Here is a 26,968-nt window from a genome sequence, read left to right on the forward strand (position 1 = left end):
AAAGTCTCTGCAGTTCCAGCGATTAATTTTTTCCAGAATTCTTTGGACGTTCTTCCGCCTGTGTTTCTGCCCTCCTCTGTTACTGGCAAATAAAACCCATTTAGATAATCCGAAGAGTTTTCTCTAGGTTAGTTGTGTATTGGGATCTTCAATGCAATCAGTAATGACGTCAGAGAAGGGCTCTGACCCTTTGTACCGTACAATGATAGGAACATAGCTGATAGTCTGGACTTAAGTGTGAAGCAACGTTTTTATATCTGGAAGGTTACCGTCTGTTCTAATTCTTTCGGAGTTCAAACCAGCGAATGCATCGTCTACATAGGGTGCGCTCATGGCATTAATTAGCAGATCGTCGACTTGCTCTGACAGTTCTTTGGAGATTCTTTTCAATTTACTTAAAGTTTTTTTGAAACACCGATAGGACTTTTTTATTTTCAGATGAACCATGAGTCGTAATCAAGGCCCCATCCAATATATCTAACTTTCGCTTCTTCCAAAAGATGTTCTAATACCTGGATCTTATAAAGTTTGTCGGCTGTGTCAGGAGTAAGTAAAATAGAGCCAGGTGAACTTTTTTCTATTGTAAGGTTGGGCATCTGTTGAGTTAGACCACTGCTTGGTTTGGGATTCACCTCAGTCTCGGAACAAATTTCTGTCTGAGGTGAATTCTCAATTGTCAAAGTTCTTTTGTTCTTAAGTTGTTATTCATTTTTGGACGTGCGAAAAAAACTGTTTGTAAGAAAACAATATACAATTTCTCCTCTTTATAGACTGCCACAGTACTAAAAACTGGAATTATCTCACCTGGGAATCTGCAACTTGAGACTGAGAGAGATGTTCCACCCGGTGGGACTTCGGCCCCCCACGGCAACACACTGCTGAGTCGATTTCTTGAAGAAGACCCCAATTATAGGATAACAGCCACTGATTTAAACAAAAGGGGGGTTTCAATTTTGAGTGCTAAAGTTTAAATTTCAAATGTATATTTTTCTCAGTTCTTGTTTTGCTCGTTGAATTTGAAAGATCAACTGGACGCACGTGCAAATCCATGTTGCTGATAATGGTAAATAATTTGTTGAAAAAAAAGATACTAAAATACAATTTTAAATGTTTCAGAACTTTTGAGAAATCAAAAATGGTATGCGCTCAAAAATCAGAAACATCAAATGCACTAACCTACAAAACTAAATTTTACAGAACATTGATTATTATCACCCTGATTATTCTCGGATTGTTTACAATTCAAAAACATTTTATTTATTTAAAAGAACATGATGCTTTTTTATCATTACCATTTCATATTAACACTTCTCATATGTTCATCAGTTGCGAAGACTTTCGGGGCTTCGTGAACAAAACAGGTAAATTTAATTAGATAAGCTCAGTCTGTTATAACCCCCCTCACCCCTCACCCCTCACCCCTCACCCCTCACCCCTCAACCCCCCCCCCCCCCAACACACAGACACACACACACACACACACAGACACAGACACACACGAACAAACAAACAAACAAACAAACAAACAAGCAATGTGTACGAGGGGGGGGGGGGGCTAATAGTGAATAGTGGGGGGTTACACGGGGGCTAGTTAAATGGTTGGTTAAACCCATTTAGTCATAAATCAGTCATCATCAAATCAAATCAGTTCAGAAAAAAACGGGCTCTCGCTCCACACCTGCTACTTTAGGTCTTTTTCAAAACCCGTCGAAACATACAGATAAAATAAATTTGTTGAATGCACAACAAGTTATAACAAAGTAATTACCATATTTCCAAAACAATCTTTTCTTTTTTTTCCACAAAGTTTCTAATTTTAGACGCATTAAAAAGATTTTTGACTTTTTGTGAATTAATTTCAAGTTTTGCACTTATAAAAACTTTTGGCAGATGTGAGAATTTTATTTCATATGTCACAATTTCATTTCATAAAGTCACTCTTGTTGTTTCAAGGAGCAAAGTTAATGCAAAGAGTTGCTTGTGTCGCTTTTCTAATGATAAAGTTAAATTAAGCACCTGTTAAATTCAGAATTTTAATTATAGTCCAATCTGCTTGTTTACAGATCGTTCGTGATTGAACGTCTTGATATGGTAACCTTCGATTCTCTTTATTTATATACTCCCCTTTTGGCACTTTTTGTTTCAAATTTCCAGAAATTTGGTGTGACTTTAAGTTTGACATTGAACTCTCCGCTAATTGTGTGAGACAAAGAAATTAAGTTGAATTCCTATGTTTCAATTTGCGAGATATATAGATATTAATGCTTCGTTGATACGTTCCATTGCTGTTAACATCCTGACTGAAATCTATACCACCACTAGGGGTGTCAAGGGTATGAAGGGTATAAAGATACTTCTAATTGGCTTTAAAACAAGGCATAACGTTTGACGCCTGTCGGTTTTGCGCCGAAATCAAAAACTGGAAGAGATGTTTGAAAGAGCCAATATTCACTAACTAAGGAACGTAATGGAGTTGTAAAGTTTTGTATTTTGTCGTTAGAAGGCTTCTAGCTGAGGATTGGCTAGCGCCAAATCTCGATCAAAATTCCGAAAGATTTGTTTGGTGATTACTCTTGTTGTAGGGAGTGTACTGTGTTGTCCCCAAAACCCGTTGCTCTCTCGGCTGCTTGAGCACTTTGCTTTTGGTAGATGAATTAATATCAAAAGTATGTATTACCAGCAACAAGCAATGTTCAAGCCAGAGACGAATAATTGGTTATTATCAACAATCAAAAGGAATTTTTCTTATAAATCTGATTAATGGTCCACACTAAATCAAACCAATTCAATCACTCTGTCCACAATTATACACAAATCAGTCAATTTTCTTCCTAAGCCAAACAACAACAACAAGTTCTGCCTCCCAGTAGCTGTTTTACCGGACAAAAACTTATAATCTTTGCAAGCACCGATTTTCAAATTCTTTGCAGTCGAACTCACTGCAACTTACGAAACTATGTTCTTTCACAAAGATCTCACACAATGATTACATTTAATCTCTCACTAAGAACCAATTGCTCTACTCGAGCAGTTTTTATCAATTTCGACTGACAAACCGCTGTTTTTCAGCCCCGTAAGTCTTTCTCTGAGCGTTTTTCTTGTGCTTAAGGGTGCTCAGCCTTATCAGTTTTTATCAGCAAAATGAAACGTGTCGTTCCTTTTCGGACATTTGCTCTAACGTATAAGTGCAACCGTGGGCGTAGAATGTTGGTCACGTCTGTTTTTTTTCTAACCTAATTGTTTGCTCAAGTTGACCGCAGTTCCGTGGCGTAATTGGTTTGCTAGTTTCAGGAATCAAAACAACTCATGTTTCATGTCACATAATCCCTATGCTTGCATGCTTCTTTTTATGTTTTCACAGCTATGTCTAGATTGTTTTAGGGTTGATTTGCTTCCAATTATGATGTTAAAATGGTTCTAACAAGTTTTTATCGATTCTCCTAATATCACAATGCTGGAAAAATTAGGGAAATTTTAGATCTTTCTGGAAATTTCTAGATCTTTTTCTTTGTTGGATTTTCTAGATCTTTCCAGAAACTTCTAAATCTTTTTCCTTGTTGGATTTTCGTCAGCGTCAAAAATCTGAAACTGGAAAATATCCAATTTTTGTTCTTGACGTTTGAATGTGGTTTTCGCGTAGATTTTTTGACTATGGTAAAAGTGTTTTTTCTTTCATAGAAACTCACAAAAAAATCTGTTATCGCCTCCTTTGTTTGCGTTAAAAGGGGTAAAGAATAGTTTCGGGTGCCGAAAAGGAAGCTATTGTTTTTTGATTGCTTGAGCAAGGATTCCAGTAGTCATCAGTCAAAATGTGAGTTCGATCGGACTTTAGGAAGTAGGGTTTTGAGGACTTGAGGCGGGGTCGCAAAATTATGGACGCTTATATTTCCAACAATTCATTTTCTTGCTGTCAGAGTTCCTTTCAAACAATCCTTGCGTTATTCTGTTTCCTTCAAATAGGTGTTGGATTGGGTTCTAACAAGTAATTTTTCCATTCGATGCACCTCGTATATCAAACTTTGTTCATTACTCATGATTTCTACTAAAAACTCCCGTTTAACACTTCTGAAGTTCCAATATTTAATTGCTGCTTTTTCTTGACAATATTGATTACTTCTACTGTAAAGTTATCAGAACTACTGTAAAGTTGCTTTTTCTTAGCTCCAATTCCAAGTAGAGGCTATGGATTTCTCAAAGTTTTACTGATAAATTTGACCTGACTGGAAAAGATTGAAAATAAGAACTCAGACAACTAAATGCTTCTTACCCCAAGACGTCTACTAATCTCCTCCTGCAATTACAAAATCGTATTTGAAAATTTACTTGAACTCGTTGAACCAGTGAAGGATTACCGGTCTTTGATCCAAAAATTATTGCAGTAAAAAAAGGAATATTTTTCCAAGTCATTTTCTTTTTCTTTTCATTTTTTCATGTGTGTCCCATCAAACATCCTTCTATTCTGCTTATATTTGTTATGGGACCAAACCTGTTTATTTGTTGCGCGTAGGAGCCAAATTTTTTCTGAATTACATCATTAAATTATAAGTTCTTAAATATTAAAATCTTTGCTCGGACCATGCGCAAATGCAGATTAAAATAATTGATAAACATTTTCTTTTTCACATGCAATTTCATTGCTTTTACAAACAATTGCTTTCGTGACAACTACTTTCATCGCTTTCCTGTTTTCTGTTCTCCATGCTGTGGGTAATCATTAGGGGCAAGCAGTTATCCTTGTTCCTTTAAAATGCAAAATAATTACCCACAAATAATTCAAAACACAATTTTCGGTTGTGTCCATTTTTGTGCGCTAATTTTTTCTTGTTAACATACCTATTATCTCCTTCCTTAAAACACTAAACACTAACTCTGAACTTTTAACTGCCTATAGGGAATAAATGCTCAATTTTATTATATCAAAATGGCTTTTAATTGGGTGCAATTTTGGAATTTGGGTGGGTGGGATTCATTAAAAATATCATTGTTTTTCCCAAGCTGTTCGATTTCTCTTTTTTGCTGTAATCATATCTGGATATTTTAGTTTAATGGCCTCCGAGTTTCATTGTGACTATTTTTCACAACTTGATCACTTTGCGAACCTAGTGTTTCATTTGTTTACTTAACAAATAAAGATAAATTCGACCCCAAGTTACATCGATCAAAATTGTTCCTTTCGTTTACATTATCAATATACTCTAAGTTATCTCCTAAACTCTGCAAATTAATTAACAACTCAATTCTTAAATTTCACGTAGTTTCGATGATATTCCATTATAAATTCTGCATTCCTCCTTTCTAGACTATTAACCTCCCGAATAATAAAAAAACTTTTGTCGGTCCCTGTGTTTTAGCGCTTTCTCCACTGCAAAATGTTTTATGGATTTTAATGAACCTCCGTTAGTGTGAACCAGTAAATAGAGCTCCAAGTATATGAGTGTTAGATAGTGCACAGAGCACCGTTTAGTGATTAAACAATTAAAAGAGGCTATAGGCAATATCATATAAGTCACTCAGTCAACCAATTGTTTTTGCGCAAAAAAGGGGCTAAAAAAGCTCACGTGCAAAACAATTCTATACCAACAACCCTAGCTCTGTCTAACTTTAACCTAATTTCGAACATTGCAATCAAACTGGCCATCTGTTTACAATATTCTTTTTCAATTAGAGCATGTGCACCTCATTATTAACAACAGTATTGTTGATTCAATTATGAGCTCATAGTTTAATGTATGGCATAATAACCCACAATCGAAAGAGCTGCGGCCTTGTTAGATTATACTTACTAGCTCCCAACAAAGACAGTTCAACTTTAACGACTTTGTCAACTCTTCTTTCTTTCTCCGAAGCTTGAATGGACGTCCACCTCCAGTCTCATTCTTCGACCTTTCATTTCGTTTGCGTCACACTACCCTGGACCACTGAACACTCAAAAATCAGTTCTGTCTTTTTCTCTTTCCGACTGACACTTGTTTTCCGCACAACAGCGTGCACAACTGTTGTTTTCCGCACAACAGCGTGCACAACTCAGGGTACTCCAACACCAGGCTTCTCTGATTGTCACTCGCCTTCAACAAGTTCGGAGAGAACCGACACGACAACTCCCTCCTATTTTGTACTATCTCTTCTCGGCCGCATAGTTTCATCGAAAACTGATTTCGATCAATGCCTATTGTTTTGTTGACTTAAAAATTCGAGGACTGCTCCCGTTCATTATTTTGCTTCGAATGCGAACTCTCGAAGTGTGCTGCCACTACTTTCTCTTCAAAAGAATATGCAAGAGCATTTCCTCAATCATTTGGCATTTTCAGCTCTAGGTCACTTGCCGTTGAAGGTGACAACGAATTATCATCACCAAATTCTACTTTCTGGTTTTGGAATACTTCACACTCCGATTCGCTATATGAACCTTTTCGGATAAAGACTTCTGCAGTAGAGATTTGCTTTGCCCCATCATCAGTGACTGATCAATGGCGCTTTGCAAAATTTGTTTGCTATGACGAGTTCTATCACTATCGGCATAAGAGAAACTCAGTTTGCAGTTTTTCTCGTCTGAGTGGAATAATTGAGGCTCCGAGTCTAACGAACTGTTTTTCTTGCCATCTGGCTCTTCCAACTTCATTTGAACCAAACCGAAGACCACAAAATGCCAGCCAACAACACTTTCATCTCGGCCATCAATGAAAGCGTCGGATATCACTAATTCTTCAGCAGTTGAATGATCACAAACATCATAAATATTTTATTCATCAGCCATCGCTATTTCTGCATCAAAGCTCTGATTCTCCACCATTTTGAAAGTTGCAGGCGCTAGCCGCTTACCCGAAGTTCCAATACAGGTTTCACCTTCTTGTATGGTATCAACTCTGCCTCCAACAGTTGCGAAAATAATTGAATCGTCGTTTTCATTGTTGTCTGTTTCATCACCTGCGTTTTTTTCCAGATCTTGGTGAAAAAGTTATTGCCTATTTTTGCTTGTGTAGTCGATTTCTCTTCTTCGCTGCCTTTTGGAAATCCATCCGCGTTTGTCAGTGCAGCCTTGCTTTTGTAGTGTTTGCCCGCTTTGCAATAAGCATCATCTGTTGTGAAAGTTACAAAACTCAATTGTAAGATCGCACAGCTATCTCAGATGCAGTTTGGGTCAAACTAAGTCGATCAGTTTTCTGCGACCCAGTACTGATTAACTTGGCTTGAACTGTTAGAAGTCGAATTTGCACTAAAGGTAACTTCTGCTGCTGGTACCCAATCACGCTTTTGCGCAAAATAAAATGCTGCATAGCTGTTTCTCCAACATCTATCTCTATGCCAAAATATGGCTTGCAAGGACTGGACGTGATGTATTCACACGTTACCAACCTTTTAGAGCTTGGGTTTCCAACTGTCAATTCTTTTTTTTTAGAGTGGACTCAAAAGATTTAGATTCACTGGGCAGATCACAAATGTTTGGAAGAAACACGTCCTCGTCCATGCAAAAAGAAATTGTTTTCATCATCGCTATCGAAGAAGCGGATGTCATTGGCCAAAAACCGTCGTAACAAAACACCGCATCATCTTCCGACTCACTGCTGACAATTTCCTGAAGTGATTGGCTTCTAAGTTCTGCAACTTTTATGCTTTTGCCATTGTCCCACCGTGCAATGCATCGATCCATCATTTCCGTGAACTGTTCATTTTCGGATTTGGTCTTTGCCGTAATCTGCTTCTCCATTTCTTTATCACAATCAAACATTTGACTGCCACCAATGACGTTTGAATCAGCAACAGTCTTCACACTGGACAAACTTTCAGTCCGTTTTGAAGTGCTTTTTTTGCATTACATCTCTGAACCTCGGCTTTTCTTCAAGCACTGCTTTTACTCCCGAACCAATAGATTTTATGGCAGACCAACGTTTAGTCAAGGTCTGTGCTGGGTTTCTGGTTATTGCCAATTAGACAGTATCAGTCATAAATTTAAAATTTTTATTTTTTAATGTTCGAGTCATCTTTTTGCTCGATAACTCTTTTCCGTCAACAAACGTCACTTTCAAACAATGGTCTGTCAATTTCACACTGTAAAACCGCATCCGCATACTCCTCCTTTTCTATCAAGAACCTCTCAAAGGCATCTTTATATATCTTTGGAAACTTGGACAGTCTTAAGTCGAAGAAGTACAAAAATTTCTTGAAGAGCTCAAGCACGGTACTTACGATCAGGTTTCCAAAATTCAATTAGCAAGCAATTCAGAGCATCAAGAGCCCGACCACACAACTTCGCTGGCAAGTATCTCCTGACTTCTTCTTCTGTCCACAAGAAGTTTTCCCAAACATCCAACAAATACTGACGCCAATCCTCCGAAACTTCATATCTAGGTGAAAATAAATTTTTTATAAACCCGAATCCTGCCATTGTTTTCCAAAATACAGCCTTCTACTCTGAATGCTCCTCTGATGCTTCAGTTTCTGTTGGATATAATCTCAGCTCTTGCTCTCGTCTTTGTCTGAATAATCTCTTCAATCTATATGCTCGGGTACTACCACCACAACGCTCAGTTAGAATCATCGTACCGAGAAAAATCACTGACTGTCTTCCAAAATAGCGGTTTCCCGAAATTAACTGTTTCTGTTGCTCAAATTCCCTCAATGTTCTTCGTTCCAAAACACTTGTAATTTCGTTACAACTATCGTCATCGTGTTCCTCGACTGAATCTTCTTCGAAAGTCGCCACCTTTGAGCACTTGTTGCAAGTCTCTCAGAACTCTTTTCACACTCGTATTTAAGTTTCCTGAATAACTCCCCTTTTATCAAGAAATCCCAGCCAGTAGCGCCACTGTAGCATTTTGTTTTTTGTCGTTAGTAGACTTCTGGCTGGGGACTGGCTATCGCCCAAAACTCTATCAAAATTCCGAAAGATTTGTTTGGTGGTTACTCTTGCTGTAGGGAGTTTATTGTGTTGTCCCCAAAAAATGTTGCTCTCTCAGCTGCTTGAAAACTTTGCTTTCGGTAGTTGAATTCATAATCAAAGTGTGAAAAAAACCACCAACAAGTAAAGTTATAGCCAGAGGCGGATAAATGATTAATATCAACAACCAAAAAGAATTTTCTATTAAAACTAATTATTGGTCTTTACTAAATCAAACCAATTCAAACTCTCTGTCCGCATTTATCCACAAATCAGTCAGTTTACTTCTTAATCCAAACAACTATAACAAGTTCTGCCTCCCATTAGCTGTATTACTGGCAATAAACTTATAATATACGCAACCAGCGATTTTCAATAACTTTGCAGTCTCATTCACTGCAACTTACGAAACTATGTTCTTTCACAAAGATCTCACACAATGATTACAATTATTCTCTCACTTAGAACCAATTGCTCTACTTGAGCAGTTTTTATCAATTTCGACTCACAAACCGCTGTTTTTCAGCCCCGTAAGTCTTTCTCTGAGCGTTTTTCTTGTGCTTAGGGGTGCTCAGACTTATCAGTTTTTATCAGCAAAACCTAACGTGTCGTTCCTTTTCGAATATTTGATCTAAAGTATATGTGCAACAGTAAGCGTAGAAAAATCTCCGGTTATAACAAATTTTTTAACAATTCTCCTTATGATCACAATGGTGAAAAAAATCAGGGAATTTTTAGATCTTTCTGCCTTTTTCTTTGTCCCAAGAAACACCAGTCAAAATTTGAGTTCGAGCGGACTTTAGGAAGTAAGGTTTTAAGGACGTGAGGCGGGGTCGCAAAATTATGTACGCTTATATTTCCCACAAACTAGTTTCTTGCTGTCAGAATTCCTTTCAAACAATCCTTGTATTATTCTTTTTCCTTCAAATAGGTGTTGAAAAGGGTTCTAACAAGTAATTTGTCCATTCCATGGGCCTCAATTATCAAACTTTTTTCAAAACTCATGATTTCTACTAAAAATTGCCGTTTAACACTTTTTGAATTTCCAATCCCCTAATTACTGCTTTTTCATGACAATATTAATTTCTTCTACAGTTACCAAAACTACAATAATGTTGCTTTTCCTTAGCTCCCATTCCAAGTAGACACTTTGGATTTCCGAAAGCTTTCCTAATAAATTTGACCTGACTGACAAAAATTGAATATGAGAACTCAAACAACTAATTGCCCTAATTCTAAAGATCTCAACCAATTTCCTCCTTTAAAGAAAAAATCGCTTCTTAATTATTACTTGAAATTGTTCAACCAGTAAAGAATTACTGGGCTTAGATCAATAAAAACTAATGCAATAAAAAAAGAAATATTTTTTCGACTCATTCTCTTTTTTTGTTTTCATTTCTTCATGTATATCCCTTCAAACACCCTTCTATTCTGCTAAAATTTGTTATGTGACCAAACCCGTTTATTTGTTGCGCATAGGAGCCAAACCTTTTCTGAATTACACCATTAAAGTATAAGTTTTTAATGATTAAAATCTTTGCTCGGACCATGCGCAAATGCAGATTAAAATAATTGATAAATATTTTCTTTTTCAAACAACACAATGTCATTGCTTTAACGAAAAGTAACTTTTGTGACACGAACTTTCATCTCTTTTTCTTTTTTCTGTTCCCCATTTTATTATTAGGGGCAAGCAGTTATCCTTTTTCCTGGAAAAATGCAAAATTGAACGAACCACAAATACATCAAAGCACAATTTTGGGTTGTTTCCCTTTTTGTGAGCTAAATATTCCTAGTTAAGATACCCGTTATATCCTGGGGAATAAATACTCACTTTTATTATACCAAAGATGCATTAAGGTGTGCAATTTTGGAATTTGGGAGAATTCAATAATAAATATCATTGTTTTCCCAAGCTCCTCGATTCCTCTTTTTGCTGTAATCATATTTGGATCTTTTAGTTTAATGACCTTTGAGTTTCATTCTGACTATTTTTGACAACTTGATCACTTTGCGAAGCTAGTGTTTCATTTGTTTACTTAACAAATAAAGATAAATTCGACCCCAAGTTACATCGCTCAAAATTGTTGCTTTCGTTTACATAATCAATATACTCAAAATAAGCTCCTAAACTCTGCAAACTAATTAACAACTAAAAGTTTCATTGTCACGTAGTTTCGATGAACTTCCATTATAAATTCTACAGGCGTGAATATATGGTAAACACAAAAAAACTGCTAAATTTCCTAAATTCTAAAAAGAAAATTCCAATAAATCTCGCCCTGAATAACGCGTTCAGCAAATTTTGTGTTATCTTTCAGCGGCTACAACTGCATATTTCACATCTTTTCCATTTTTTCACGTTTCCAGCAAATTTCTTACTAGCATGGAACACCCCACCTACAATCTTCAAACCGGACCCGAGAACGTTGGCCTCATTTTCTCTAGTATTGCTACAAGTCCATTTTTTTCATCTCGAACTGTTTTTGTAGCAACTGTGTTTTTTTTGTTTTATGCAGCATTCATGTTTTATGTACTCCTTAGCAGCATTTTTGAGAAACATACACTTTATGCTTAGGGTACTCTTCTTCCGACTGCCGAGGTCGCCTTGGCAACCAGCTGGGAGTGATGGCTCTGGGGTTTCAGATTTATTTGAGATTCGGAATCAGACTACTTGTTGACCCTTTTCAGTACAGAATATTAAACAATGTCTTCAACATGAGAGTCATTTGCAAAAACGATGCTTCTACTTTTTGCATGCGGATTCCAAAAGGTCAGTTTGAGGGGGTAAAAAGCATATTAGGGTCCTCCAAATAAACCCCAATAATCTAAATATGAACAAATTATAAAAGTATGAAGCTTTCATAAATCCCCCCCCGTCCCGCCAATTATGCACAAACTAAGGATCTCCAGAAGATCAAACAAAACCGACCTAAGAAATGGTTGGTATGCTCGGATTTGCAGGTAAGAAATCATCGGTATATTCGGTTTGTTCAGTTTCAGACGTCAGAAATCGTTGGGATACTTGATCCTAAAATTCGGTATGTTCGGTATCTTAGACTTAGTAGTTGCGACTTTAAAGTTATGATAATTGTCGGTATATTGAGTCCCTTAGATTTTTGGTTTTTTAGGTATGTTCTTATTGAAACGTAAGGAATTGTCAGTATAATCGGTCTCTTAGAATTGGTGTGCCTGTTTTCAAACGTAAGAAACTCGTTGATATGTTCCTCTTGTGCGGTATGTTCGTTTTCACACGTAAGAAAATTTCGTTATGTTCTGTTTTAAACGTCCTTAGTAGACCAGACCAATCAAAATCTGTTTTTAGTTAAATTCGTTAATATTTCTCAAAAGAAGTGGAATTTAATCTGATCAAGTTGTAGTTCAAATCAGACAATACTCACGATCAGAGTTTTCCTATGTAATTAAGTCTAAAAAGTTAACACTTTTTTTACAAAAAGGTTAGATTTTTTTTAAATTTAATTGCATGAGAAAGTTTAGTTGCATATTATTTTAAAATCTAGTGGATTTGAATCGAGTCACGGGCTTTTTAAAATATGGTACAAAAATTTTCCTATGTATGGGGAGTCCAAACAAACCAAAAAAACGGATTTCAATCGGGTCTAGGGATTATTGTTTCGAACCCTCTTGAGGGGGAGGAACTATATACTCAAATGGGTTTTTTGTTCGGACAATTTTGGCCGATCGGTATATTCGTCATAGAGAGTTAAGACTGGTATCATTAGAAAGTTCCTCCAAGTAGAATATTGAATTGAAAAGATTTTTTTATTTCCGTTTTTTTACAGGGAATTTTTGAGGTTTAAACTTCTGAGAAAAGTAGAGTGAATTCCATTCTTTTTATTCACATTTTCCGGAGTTTTTGCCTGACGTTTCGTCAATTTTGGAAAAATTTGTTAAAATGTTGAAGAATAGTGTTGTTGATTGTATTTTCAAAAACAAAAAATAATGTCGACTATTTCTATTAAAATTTTTTGTCAAAAATGTTGGTTAAAAATTAAGCCTTAGTCATAAAAAATAGCAACAAACTAGCGTTTTCACTCAACTTTGATTAAATTTGCGGGAATCAAACGCCCAAAAACCACTGGCACAATTTTTGTAGGCACCAAGGGGGGCTATACCTACTTCAACATCCGTTGAGAGTGCTCGGTAATTAAAACTTTGCCGTTTTTTGCAATATTTACTCGTTGATTATCAAAAACGCAGCTTTTATTTTTGATTTTTTAATCTGACAAACTATCTATATCTATAACATTCAATATATTAAGTGTTCCTAATGGACGAATAGCATTAGCAGGGCTGCTTTTGAACCAATCTTGGACTGTTAAAACCCAAGAAGTTTCGCATTGTAATCAGTCAGTCTATTTTTAAAAAATCGATCATTTTTATATTAAATACAAAACAGAACATTTCAAATCAAAACTCAGTAGTGATTGCTCCATATGGCTTCCAAAGCAGCTCCAAAATAATGCAGATAGTTTTTTACTTGAAATCTTATGATCATATTCACTTTTAAAAGTTTTGATTTTTAAATAAATATTGGCTTATTGAACTTTGCCTCTATTTTTTTTCTTAATTTGGTCAACTTGTAGCTTAGTGTCCGCAAAGAAAGAGTGCTTCTTCTTTCTAATAAATTTTCTAAAGTTAGTATCTATTGCGGTTTTATGCCTTAAGTTATGGTGTTTTTGGCTTTGATACCACTAGATTTCACATTTTTTTTTATTTCTAGGTATTTGCTTATTTTTCAAGTTTCATAGTTTTGTCACATTATCATATTACTGACATATCACATATCACATTTTGGCGTTCCAAATAAAAAAAATGAACATATTAAAGTCCTTAAAAATATAGATTATCGTTTTCAAGACTTCGACAATATCCTTGAGGAATATATTTGAATTTTTAAACTTGTCTTAAACTGTCGCTATTAGTTTGTCGTATTAGTAGTATGAAATGTTCGGTATAATGATACGTTTCATTGGCTTTTCATGGGAAGTTAATTGAGCTGATATTCTGATATCAGCAGATAGCTAATGGCTTTCATGACTTTTGGAAACAATTGTTTTCCAAAAAAACACTTTTCAGTTTTGCAATTTGTTCTTTTTATTCTCTATTTGTTACCTAGTCTCTTTAATTACAGGTCAATTATGATAATATTGGTTCAAACACAAGTGTCAAAAAAGATTGGTTTCACAGAATCGTGAAATATGACAAACGCATAAAAAAAACTGAGAAGTGCAAAACTTAAACAATGTTTTGAAAGTTTGCTGTAAAAAATGTTCAAACTATTTCTTTGACTCTTTAGTTTTGTCATGTGACCTGTCAGCGAGACCTAAAAAAGCTTCGTGGGCCAGTAAAGATCGTTAGATTCAGAAAATGACAAAAGAATTTTAAAACAATCAAAAATTATAACCAAATCTTGCTAAAATTTGGGATATTAAAATCTTCAGAATCCTTTTATTGTAACCAGAGACTACCCAGTATCCCGGTTGCAGACCTTAAAGAGTTTCATTGGCTCATAAAGATCAATAAACTTGGAACATAATAATTATCAGAATTTTTTTTCAAAATACGGCTAAAACTCGTGTTATTAAAACAATGATAACAATTCAATTACCTCTATCAACTATACAGTAACTTATTATCAAACCCTGGAAATTCTTGAAGCCCCTGGTCAAGGAAAAATTTCTAATTGTATCAAATAAAAACACGAAAAAAATGAAAGCTTTTAAAATAACCCGCTAATATTAGTGATAGTAGAAAATTGATGACCATTTTTTTGCTACTCGAAACTATGCAGTAGCATACCTGCAAACCCGTTAGGAGGTTTCCTGTCCAGTGAAGAGAAATAACTAACTTTCAGAAAATTATCAAAAAGATGCTTTTTTAAAATCGCTAAAGTTTGTAATAATAAAATCTTGAAGCACATTCCCCATTACCACTAGAAACTATGCAGTTACCTCTGGTCAAAATCTAGAGGATATGCCTTGGCCATTGAAATTAGATAATGCCTAAAAATTGACAAAAATTTCAAAAAATTGAAAAACAATTGCAAGTCTTATCAAAAAATTGCCACAATTTGTGATATTAAAATTGTTGAAAACCATTCAAGGGCCAACGACATTTTTCCAGTAATTTTAATAAAACCCTAAAGAGGTTTTCTGACCCCTAAGGCTGAAAAAACGAAATAATAACAAATGTGGAAAAAATCAAAAAAATTGCAAGTTTTGTCAAAAAATGCTCAAAATTTGTGCTGTTAAAATCTTGAAAAACATTCCACTACATCTAGAAACTATACAGTAACCTAATATCAAACCCTACATGAGGTTTTCTGGCCCCTGGGGCTGGAAAAAACTTACAAAATGACAAAAAAAACTTTGCTAAAATTCGTGATGTTATTATAATGAAAACCATTCGCTTACCACTAGGAACTATGCAATAATCTATTATTAACTCTAAGAGGAGATATTTTGACACCAGGGGCTAAAAAAACCAAAAAAATTTCGAAATTTTTTTTTAAAAAATTTGAAAAAAATTGTAAGTATTAGTATAATTTTGCGTTTTTATGCTTGGAGTACCAAATTATATAGCTCCTAAATGGCCATAAAAAGTAATAAAATTTTGCAAAAGACCTTTGCCAACTTTTAGAAACCTCAATTTGAGATTGTTCGATCAAAAAAATTGAAAATTAACAAAAAAAATTGAACAAATGCATTATTTTGAGCTCAAAGCTTCTAAAAATGACCTTTAACTTTGAATTACGGTCTTCCCAGTAGATTCATCAATCTATGTACTTTAAGGCTTATTAAACGCGGCTAAGAGCCTCTAATGAAAGTAGATAATCGCTGAGCGTTACCTCTTTATCCCGTTTTGAAATTTCAAAGTCATGAAAAATTGTGTGAAAACATCTTACAAAAATAAAAAAGACAGAGCACCAATACAATACAATTTTTAGATTTTAAAAACAGTTGTATTACCTAAATTTGCCCTTTTTCTCTTTTTTTCTAGTTATTAACTAGTCTCATTAATGAGAGGTCACTTGCTACGTTGCTGGTGTTCAAGGAAGGCACTATCGAACCTATTTTAAGGGCCAAAATTTGGCTTTACGGCTTGAGAGCGTTTTCTGGTAAGCTTTATTTGAAACTTTGTCTGTTGTCTTTCTGTTGTTCTTTTTAACCGCATGAGAAATTGAATAAAGACATGTCTGGATGTCGTTCTATAGAAGCAATGAGAATCCTGAACCTATAGGATATCTTAGTTGATTTCTAAAGGCTTTTATTACTTAATTAATTGTTTTAAAAAAAATAATCGAATTTTTTAACTTTACTGTTTTTGTTCTTTTTTGTCAAATTTTTACCGAGCTTTATTATGGTCTCCTACCTTTTCCAATTAAGTACAAGTTATTTTGCTTACTTTCACTTTAAGACGCTTTCTTAGCTTTGATACTAAGTTGTTTTTTTAAAAACGGACAATAAGTTTTGGATGTAAATAATGTTTGTTGTTGTTGTTTGATTTTGTTTTTCGTCTTTCCTCACCTTCTTAATAATGGAAGAACTGGTCAATCTAATGCGGCATAATTAATCGATTGAATTATGGAGGCGATCTTTTTGTTCATATTCTTTTTTTAAAAAATACGTGAATTTTATGGTTTTTCTATCTATTCCTCATTTGGTAGACAATTACGCCAAAATTGTGGATAAGTGGGGTCGGAACCTTGTGTGCAATCGCACATTACCGCGCCTGCTTGTTCAATTGTAAGTACTTTATCCTGTGTAAGCGTAGTCTAAAACAGCAAGTGTTAAGTGTTTTTGGTGTAGCTTTTTGAGGAAAAAAGTTGGACTTTCATAAGTTTCATAAGTTGCATATTAAGCGAATAAAAGTTGATCACAATTAGAGTTGATAATAAATGACAAATAGCAACACAATGTAAATTTTCGATTTTCAGAGAATTGGTGTAGTTCCGCTCAGCCATTTAACTCAAACCCCCCCCCCCCCCCCCCCACTTGAGCTCTCAAGGTAAACCCCCCCCCCCCCACTTCAGCTCTCAACATAACCCCCCCCCCCCCCCCACTTGAGCTTTGAGCTCTCACTTGAGCTCTCAATTCTCAAGAAGAGAGCCGCAAAACAATGTGACTACGCCTACTAAAAATAGCTTCTTGTTCCAATTTTGCAAAAACGAATTCTGTTTTGAATACTTTAGTTTTCATAAATTCCCAAAAACAACAACAAAAAACCATGAGGCGGTGAATTAAATCACATGTTCATTGTTGTGGTTTCAGACTGCGACCTGAGAACAGTAGCAAGAAAAAACACATTGAATGGTACGAGAGAAGAGTTGTGGGAGAGAGGCACTTCAGTTTATGGTGAAATGCCCTCTGATTTGGAGGGAAAGAGAGTTGAGCTACCAACTTATCCTCAATTCCAACCCTGGATTGTAACAGGTATTGCATTGTTACGGATCACCTGTAGTTGATCTATCACTCCTATTTTGAAGGATTAAAAAAAATTCAACACGCACAAATTTTCTGTTTGAATCAAACACCGTATCTTTTTTAGTTGCAAATACGCATATTCGGAGTTTAAATCCTTTTTTAGAGCTTCAGTTATTCGTGTTAAGTCGATTTTGGACACTAATAATATCAGGTATTATATGAGAGCTTTTCATTCATTTTGAGAGACATCAAAAAACGAAACTTCAAAGATTATTGCCGCTAATTAGGCGAAATAACGTCCAAACAAAATTTCCCCCCAGTTTAGCGAGCAGTTTTGGGTAGCAAAATGGCATGTACACATGACAAAATGTTGAGAGAATCTGAATGATGGTATACCGAAATGAACGTTCTTGCAACATACCTGCTACGTTATCGCAACATTATTGCAACATTCTTTCATGAATCTTGTTAGATCCTACAGTATAACCGGCCAGGAAAAGATCAATGACTTCTGTGATGTTACTAGTTGCGTTTTAATCCTGCCACATGAGAGGGAAAATTAGTTAATTCTGTTTTTAAGAAAAGTTATTTAGAATAAGAACCCAAAATTTTCCTCAAAATGACGATTACGTTATTCCAACTGCTGTTACAATATATCAAAATGTGGTGAAAATTTTCATGCAAGTAATGTACGTCGTTTTCGCGATCGGTCAACAATTTTGCAAAAAAGAAAATGTATTTCAGAATAATACTTAACAAGGCTTAGTAACTTACAAAAACTATTCAAATGTTCCACTCTCATAGAGAAAACTTTCCTATTTTTGACCATTTTAATTCCAATTTATTCATCTAAATTTATTCGTGTACTGGTATCTAAATTAAAATTACTTCCAAAGTTGCCGCGACTAACAGACCAATTGAAAGATTTTATAATGTGTTAATATGCAAAAGGAAAGCAGCTTCAGAAGTATATAAGTTTCCCCAAGGTCGATCTGAGAGAGATTTTTAACTCACCAAAATACTCATCAGAGGCTTTGTTGGGCGCAGACAAAACATAGCAAACTTTGTGTTCAGAACGTTTTAAAACAATATGTTCGTTTAAAGGGCATTTTTTTGTAGAAAAAAATACAAAAAATGATCTTAAGCATTATAATAACATGTTCTATCCACATCAATGAAACCAATATAGATTGGCACCACTTGACTTCGAAAAGAACACATATAAAAAAAATTGAATGTCTTAACTCAAGAAACAATTAAATGTTCTTTTGATCAGAGGCAATCATGAGCGCACGAAAGTCTGACGAGAGGCGCCTTAGTCGACACTACACGCCTATCATGTACGGGTTTTACAAGAGAAAACGCCTATATTGTGAGACTCTTGCAGGATTACTTGCCTATCTTGTAAGACTCTTGCAGGGTTACTTGCCTATATTGTGAGACTCTTGCAGGATTACTTGCCTATCTTGTAAGACTCATGCAGGGTTACTTGCCTATCTTGTAAGACTCTTGCAAGATTACTTGCCTATCTTGTAAGAGTCTTGTATTTATAGGCTATCTTTCAAGATCTTTTAAGAATCGTTAGTTTAATTCAATCTCTTTTTTTCTTTCCTTTTTTACCTACTTATTCTTTCTTTCTTCCCTATCCCTGACAAAACTTACCTTTATGCCCAACAATGTTCAATAACAACTGCAAACACGGCTAGCCAGAAGTAATCAACGACAAGTAATCGCAATCAGGAAAAGCCAGTGAAAACCCTCCACGGTGTTTATAATGGCTTCGTACTCCTAAATTGTATAATCTTACAGGATTCTTGCAAGATTCTTACCGGATCTTGAAAGATTGGCGTGAAAATTCAAGACTTTACAAGGTAGGCAAGTAATCTTGCAAGAGTCCTACAAGATAGGCGTTTTCTCTTTCAAGAACCTTGCAAGATAGGCGTTTATTCTTGCAAGAACCTTACACAATAGGAGTTTTCTCGTGTATGAATCTGGCAAGATAGTCGGGTTTTTATCGTCCGTGCCCTCAAAAACAAGGTTTAAAAAAAATTTTGCAAACTTCTGTCGGAAAACTGTCTCAAGCCCAGGTAAAAACCTAACTTTGAGATTTTTACTGTATGTTCTGTTGGTGTTCCCATCCTCCTTTCTCAACCAGGCTGGGAGTAACAAACAAACAACGATAGGAAAACATGTACACAACATAGAAATAACGAACTGTGCTTTTATAAATATATTTGAAAAAAAAACTAATTTTAAAATCGAATGAACTAAATCAATTCTAAACCCACTAAACTTGGGTATGGTGAAATGATAAAAGTGACAGTAAATTTTTATATATTACTGTTTACAGGATTCCTCTCTGAGTTCAGAAAGCGGATGAAGTTCCACGACCGTGTTGTATCTGGTGCCACTCGGATCGTGAACAAAGCGAGAGACAAATACAACTGCTCTGTCTTCTCTTCATGTGTTCTGGTTGTTGTTCACATGCGCATGGAGGACTACCCAAGCAAACTTATTTCCTTTTCCCAGCTATTTTTCTGCAAAGTCAAAAATATCAGAACTAATCAGCTCAGCAAAGCTCTTTCTCATCTAGTTTCATAAACAGGATTTATTAAAGATAATTAGATAATTATATAAAGCATAGACCTTTCTTCAGCTTTAAAGCAATTTTTATAATCAAAAGTTGTGAATGTGGCCATATTCCACAGTAGGTTTTTTGTCATTTTGTCAGCCCGGGTCGAGGTGTCAACGCTAAAAATTGAGGTGAATGCTGTGAATGGCTTGAAGAATTGCAATTTATAGCGCTGAATAATGTTAACTCTGTGAAAAAAAAACATCAAAGCTGTTTTTCGCAAATCTTACGAAAACACATTTCTAAAAAAATTATACATCAAAACTTTTAGAGGTGAAATTTTGGCAGATTTGCGAAAATTAGAGTTGCAATTGTTTTTTTAATTCCTTTCGGGTGGTGAAAATGAAAATTTCACAACTAAAAACAGCTAATCCTTCAAAAATTCAACGCGTATAATTTGCAGTAAAGGTGACATGTTACTGGCATTAATGAGACGGAGGTGATATTAGTAAGAAGTGAAATATGAATGCTTTAACTTCATCACTAAAGTTTGCAGATTTTGCAAAATTTTCTCCGCTTTCACAACCTTCACCACTAAAAAAGAGGGCAGTTTGCGCTAACAACTATTTATTTTCACTTCTATTCACCGAAAATCTTATATTATTTCTCTTTAAAACCTCGAACCTGTATTGGATCCTAAGCAACCATATAGTTACTAATGCGCACCAATGAAACGCTGCCAAAATTTTAAAAATATCATAGTTTCTGGTCAATAAAATTAGAGTCGACAATCTTGGCCAGTCTCCGTAAACTTTTTGACAGAAATCAGTTTTCAACTTATAGAAAAAATAAACCTCAAGAGGTGACCGCATTTTAACCCAACATATGGCTAATGTTGTTTTTCGAGGACAATTTTAGGGTAAATGACGCAGTCGCTCACGTTTTTCCTCATTTTCGTTGACTATGTGCTTTGATATAAGCTAATTTTCCACAATCTGCGAAAAATGTTAAAAGTATTTAGTCACTGCATATAATTATATCTGCTTTTTAAATAAGTTTTTCTTCCGACCCACTTTAGTGGGGGAACTATATACTCAACTTGTTCAGTCAATTTTGGCCGATCGATATAATCATCGTAGAGAGTTGTAAAGGGCATCATAAGAAATTCAGTCCAGCGTAGAATATGGAATACATTTTTTTTAATTTTGGCTTTCCATAGGGAGTTAGCGAGCTTTAAAGTATTGTGAATAGTAGACAATATTCCGTTGTGTTTACTCACATTTTCCGTATTTTGGATCAAAATCTTATTGATTCTATCTTTGAAGATAAAAGAAAGTTTTTGAAGGGTTGGATCCGAGTTTTATGGCTAGAATTTAAGCTATGTTTTTCAAAATTCAGACATCTTTCTTCAAAATTGGGATCAAATATGCCTTTTTAGCCCACTTTCTTTAAATTTAATGGAATTAGGTACCTTAAAAATGAGATCATATTCTGTTTGTACTCCCGCTCGCTTTAAGAGCTTTTGGAATTACGATTTGGCCAAACTTTTTCAAATATAAAATCGATAATTATACTAAATACTTTATTGACTTTTGACATACTGAAAAATTTTGTTTAAGAACTGATCAATTTCGCAACCAATTAAAAAATCCAGTTTTTTTCGTAGCCACTCAGCAAAATAAGGGTTGATCTTTATCTCACCATGGATCCTTACGGTAAAATTTTTTAAAGATTTTAATGTGTCCGGACCTTTTCTTTTAAAAATTATTTCCGCATTTATAGTTTTTTATGTAAAATTTTGAACAGAATTTCAACTCAGGGCTGAATGATTGACACAAAATATAAACCAAAAATGAAGCCCAACGACAATGACTTCAGAGTTAAGCTCATGGTTTACATGGCTCTGACAAATAGTTTTCGTAAAAATTTGTGGACTTCTTATATTTTGCTTTCATTTGTTACACTTTTTGTAGTGAAATGATTTAGTCTATCCTATTAGGGATCCAATTGGTTTTTTTAGAGGTATAAGTGATCCTAGACAACGCTTTCAGTTGTTATCTAATGTCTTTTATGACTTTAAATATAATTGTTTAAAGAAAATGTCCGTGACTTTCAGTCTAACTAAGAACAGGCGAAGAACCAGTTCCTGTGAGTTATAAACTTATGTCTGCAACGGTTTTACTTTTAACTATTCGTTTCATGGTTTTGATACTGATAAATTTTGAAATTTTTCTAATTTTGATCTTACTTGCATATTTTGTAATTTTTTCCTTATCAAATTATCACATATTCACAGATCAATCTTGAAAAAAGCATAGTTGAAAAAAGCAAAGCGTTGACCAAAGAAGGCGTATCTCGAAATGTTAATTGTTTTTGTTGTATGGTTTATGCCTTTTGTTGAGACACAGTTATCGCGTAAAGTTTAATGGACTTTTTCAAAATTTTCCTATATTCCTCTTTCTTTTTGTTGTTGTTCAACATATATGTGTTAATGATAGGTCTCAATTGCATCACCTGGAAGTATAACTGTACCTATTTAGATTTCAGTTTTGTTTTAATGACTTTCATTTAAAACAAATATCCAGTTTTGTTTTAATGGATATTTGTTTTAATGACTTTCAAATTAACTTTATAACAAATTGAACTTTTCCTTTTTTGCTTTTACCTTGTAACTCAATCTCACCATATAAAAACTCTCAACTATTCTTGCTGATGCGATCTTTATTTTCGTGGCTGGTTATGTGCTTTGACTAATGGATTCAACCATTTGGTTTCATAAAAAAACTTTCTATAATGTCCAATTATTGGGTTTCCTTTGATGTCTTTTATACGTTGTGCTTTCAATAGGAAAACATATTGATGATTAGATGACAAGCAAGTGGCAATTTACCGTTGTTGCATTTAACATCTAATAATTAACAATGTTGTGTCGTAAAATTGCTTGTTAAATTTTGGCCTCCACCTGTATTTGTTGTTATTTTGTAGTCTCGCGACTTTGTCTCCTTAACAACAGACCCAGTTGGCTTCCTAAGTTTTGGCAACTTAATTGATCTCCGTTTGTTAAAACCGTTTCTTTGTTATGACTTTTGAAAAAATTTGTCTCAAAAACATGATTGGATTTTTGATCTTAGCCACTTTTTATATTGTTTATCAGTCAATTTATGGCTTACTCTCTGTAACGACAGGTCTCAAACCGTTTCCATTGAGCTATACTTTTATTTTTATGATAGTTTCAGATTTAATCTTTTGTTTCTCAGCTTTGTTATTACTGTTACTTCGAGATTTTATGAATTATCCGAGATTTATATGTATATTTGTATTTTTTAAAGGAATTTCGTTTTCTTCTCAAAAAATAAAATTAATGGTAGGTCACATTGGCTTTGAAATACTGCGCAACTGAAAATTTTTAATGCTGTCTGTGACAAATTTATGGTTTTTTCGGCTTCACTGCCATTTCCGCTCAAACCTTAGTTGTGTTTTTTAATTTTGACGCTAATTGTTCTTTTTTTTGTAGCCGTATGACATACACTGGTTAAAGACAGGTCTCAATTGCTTCCTATGAAGATTTAATTGATTATCTTAGTAATTTCAATTAATATCAAATTATGATAATCATTTTGAATTTAATTGTTTTCAAGAAAAAAAAACGTATTTTTGAACTTTGCACCTTTTCCCTTCTTTTTGTCGACGTGTTACCCAGTCGCATCGCCTCGCGGCCAAGTCCCATTTAATTTCTGATGACGTCTGGGTTTTATCTGATGCGAGTTTGATTTCGTTATGATTTCTTATGTATAGACGTCGAGTTTTGGTCTTAATTTATTTTTGTTATATGATTTTTACTATTGTCCTTTCTAGTAGTCCAAATAACAAGCTTCATCTGTATTAATTTGTTGAACGGTATTAGGTTTATGAAAATTTTCTATCTCTTCCTCGTAATCAGTTAAAATGGCAATAGATACCAATTAAAATGACAATAAGCGCCTGTATCCCGCCAAAATAACCTGCGAATTGAAGCTGTATGCGACAGGTACAACAACAACAGCAAGATCTCTGTTACCCTTTGAATCCAAACCATATGTAAAATATCATGCTGATATGCAGCTTTAAGTTTATCTCTTGAGCTTATCAATCTGTGTTTGACTCAATTAGGCCCCAGTTTCAGATAATTTCAAATTGACCACAAAAATGGGGGCCCAAGCTAGAAGTGGATTCAAATTTTGCATAAAGTCTGCAAAATGTTTGAAAAATTACAAGAATATAACAAAGTATGATTAGTATCTTGCAAAGAATGAAAAAATTTTATTCTGCTCCAATTAAGTTGGAAACTGTTAAATGTTCTTGGAACAGATTTCAGAAAAATAATTTGTATGAAAAACTTTTGTAATGTTTGCAAAATGCTTGCGATCGACGAAAATTTTCAGGAACTATTATTAATGGAGTGCTTTTGAGAGCAAACATTTTCATTAATCCTTCTTTTAAGATGTTGAGTTCGTGCGTATTATTTAGAAAGCAAATGAAAAAGAAAAATTACTATGAAATTTTAAGTTAAAATACTTGCTTGGAAATAGTTTTTTTTTTAAAAAAAAAAGCAGAATATCGGGAAAAAAATTTAATTTGGCAATTTAATTTGTTTTTCCTTCTCATAATTTTCCATAAATTCTTATGATATATCATTTTTGCGTACGCACTTAACAACTCGACAAATCAAGGATTTCCAGGCATATAATAAGGAAAAATTGGGATGGATTCAAAATTTTGCCAGAATGATTAAAAATGTTTGATTATGTTTTACAGACGTTCGATCCTATTGCACGGCAAAGCGGTCATTCAAGTTTAAGGCTTGTTCATTTTAGGGCCTGCCAAAAAACGTGCAGCAACCAGTAGAATGAAAAAATTGAATGTTTTTCAAATTTAGACCAAATTTGTTGACATTTTGCAGTTCGTGAACAACTTTTATTTAAAAAGGAAATGATTAGCTGTCTAAAAACAGAGCACTTAACAAAGACAACAGAGGGAGCAGTTGATCTTATGTCTAAGACGGACTACCTCCCCAACGCATTCGACTATGCACAACGAATTCATTCAGTTAGTATCTCTACTTCAAATTTTTGAGTCTCATTCTGATCAAGTTCAATCATGTTGCATATAATTGCAAGATTGATGGTTGTCGTGCAAGATTCCTGCAGGAAAAACGGTTAACGTGGAAGATCTGGCAAAGTTTTGGACGAAAATCTGGCAAAATGATGTATCATCTTGCCAGATTCTGTCAGGATCATGTAAGATCTTGCATAATAACCATTTGATGTCGCCTGGAGTTCAGTGCAAAAGAATGGTATGGTTCAAAAGTATTTTATCAGGAAATATCTCATTGGGAAGGAAAAGATTATCTGAATCTTAGTGAGTTTTAGAGAAAAAACTGGTTTGTTTTCTTTTGTATGATTTATAACACTGTGCATTTTTAATTTGAGGCAAAATTTATATGGTTCTAGGGATTTTAGCTGAACAGGTAAATTATTCCAGTCCTCAAGAATTTTTTTTGGCAATTGAGCCTTTGAGTCTTCGAATGGTAATTTCAGAGAGATTGAGAAAGTTTCATAGATAGAAGAGAATATTTAGTTTTAAGTTCTTGCGATGATTACTTCATTTTTCGACTATTACTGGCCCAAATACTCCAATTTATTTGTTTTTCCAGAGTTAGAATCAACACTGTGCCTATTGAGTGATCTAATAGTGCAGAATAATGTCAATTGATTCTTACGAAAGCACTAAGAACTTTTTTATTAGTACTATTGGGACGCACTTTCGAAGTGCATATATGGTTTTTATCCCTCAAGCCATTTGTAAAGGAGCTTTTTTTAAATATTCTTGGAAATCTATGTTTTTATCTGGATGAATAACTCCTTCGAATTTAACAAAACTTGACTCTTGAGGACCAGTAACAATTAAACTAGGTTTTTTTTGCTTTTCTTTGTTGCTTAAAATTGATAATTTCTGTTTTTGAGCCATATAATTGTAACTTCAGTCTGAAAAGTTAATTTTAGAGCAGCCGAAGGTTTTGCTCAAAGTCTATATTACTTTTGTCTTTTTTGTTGATGTTGAAAATAACATCTTGCCATCCGCATGCTGGACTAGTTCACATGTTTTTTCAAAGAGTTGTCCAATCCATATATGAACAAATTAAAAGCATCTCGGGAAACTCCTCTATTTAATACAGTTTAGTGACCTCAGTGTTGTTTACAAGGACACTTTGTCTTCTTAGCGGAACAAAATTATCGATAAAAGATGTTTTTCGTCAAACCCAACAAAATTTGATTTTTCTAACAATCAGATACGGTCAATAGAATCCAAAATTTTTGACAAATTCAAACAATTAGCTGAAAAAATGTGTTTTCATTTCGATTTCTTAAAAAATCAGTGGTTTATACTATCACATCAGTTGTTGATTGCGTTTTCCTTAAAAAATGCGTTCTAGTCTGGAACCCATATTTTTCCAGAAATTCATAAGATTTTTCTTTTACTAAACTGTCAATGTCCTTATCCAGTTCCTCTGGTTCCTTTTTCTTGCCAAATGGAGAAGCGTGATTAGCTTTGAGCGTTTCTGGAAAAATTGACCTACAGAAACTCTCGTTAATTTTGAAACAGAGATGCTTGCTAAGAGGAATATTTCTCGCGATAAGGAATAAGTCTTGGCCATTGGGGTTCCTGGTTGTCTAATTCATTGATGCCTCGGATGCATTCTTGGTCCGTGATGAATCAAACATTTGTTTTCTTTGGAGATTTTTTCTGTGACGTGAAGGATTCAGTAAATTTTCACTAATTAATTTGTTGAAATTACCAAGTTGTGAGAAACGGTCATCAAACAAGTTGGCAATTTTTTTTGTTTGTTTATATTTTTTCTCTTTGTTTTGGCTGAGATACCGATTTCATTAACAGAATTTCAACGTTCTCTGCAGTTCTTCGATGAGGAGAGTAAAAAAAATTCCAAAACCCGTTAACTTCCCTGTTCAAGGAATGACGCATTTTTTTGTTGTAGTTTTTGAAGGCTTGATATTCTATTTCTTTCGGAAGGGATAT

At 34.5% G+C, this 26,968-nt stretch overlaps 1 protein-coding gene across 1 annotated transcript in view; it reads left to right on the forward strand.

The window, feature by feature from the left end:
- Positions 1–1,022: 1,022 nt before the first annotated feature.
- The window catches only part of LOC142349499 (uncharacterized), a 32,973-nt gene continuing 7,027 nt past the window's right edge, over positions 1,023–26,968 (forward strand). Inside the window, exons 1-5 of the mRNA XM_075401093.1 lie at positions 1,023–1,063; positions 11,454–11,648; positions 17,170–17,331; positions 19,673–19,828; positions 24,885–24,979. Of these exons, the coding sequence (XP_075257208.1) occupies positions 11,504–11,648; positions 17,170–17,331; positions 19,673–19,828; positions 24,885–24,979 (558 nt within the window). The 5' untranslated portion in view covers positions 1,023–1,063; positions 11,454–11,503. The remainder of the gene's footprint in view (positions 1,064–11,453; positions 11,649–17,169; positions 17,332–19,672; positions 19,829–24,884; positions 24,980–26,968) is intronic.

The sequence above is a fragment of the Convolutriloba macropyga genome, chromosome 11, assembly GCF_964194025.1.
Source record: "Convolutriloba macropyga chromosome 11, txConMacr16.3, whole genome shotgun sequence".
Lineage (NCBI taxonomy): Eukaryota > Metazoa > Xenacoelomorpha > Acoela > Convolutidae > Convolutriloba > Convolutriloba macropyga.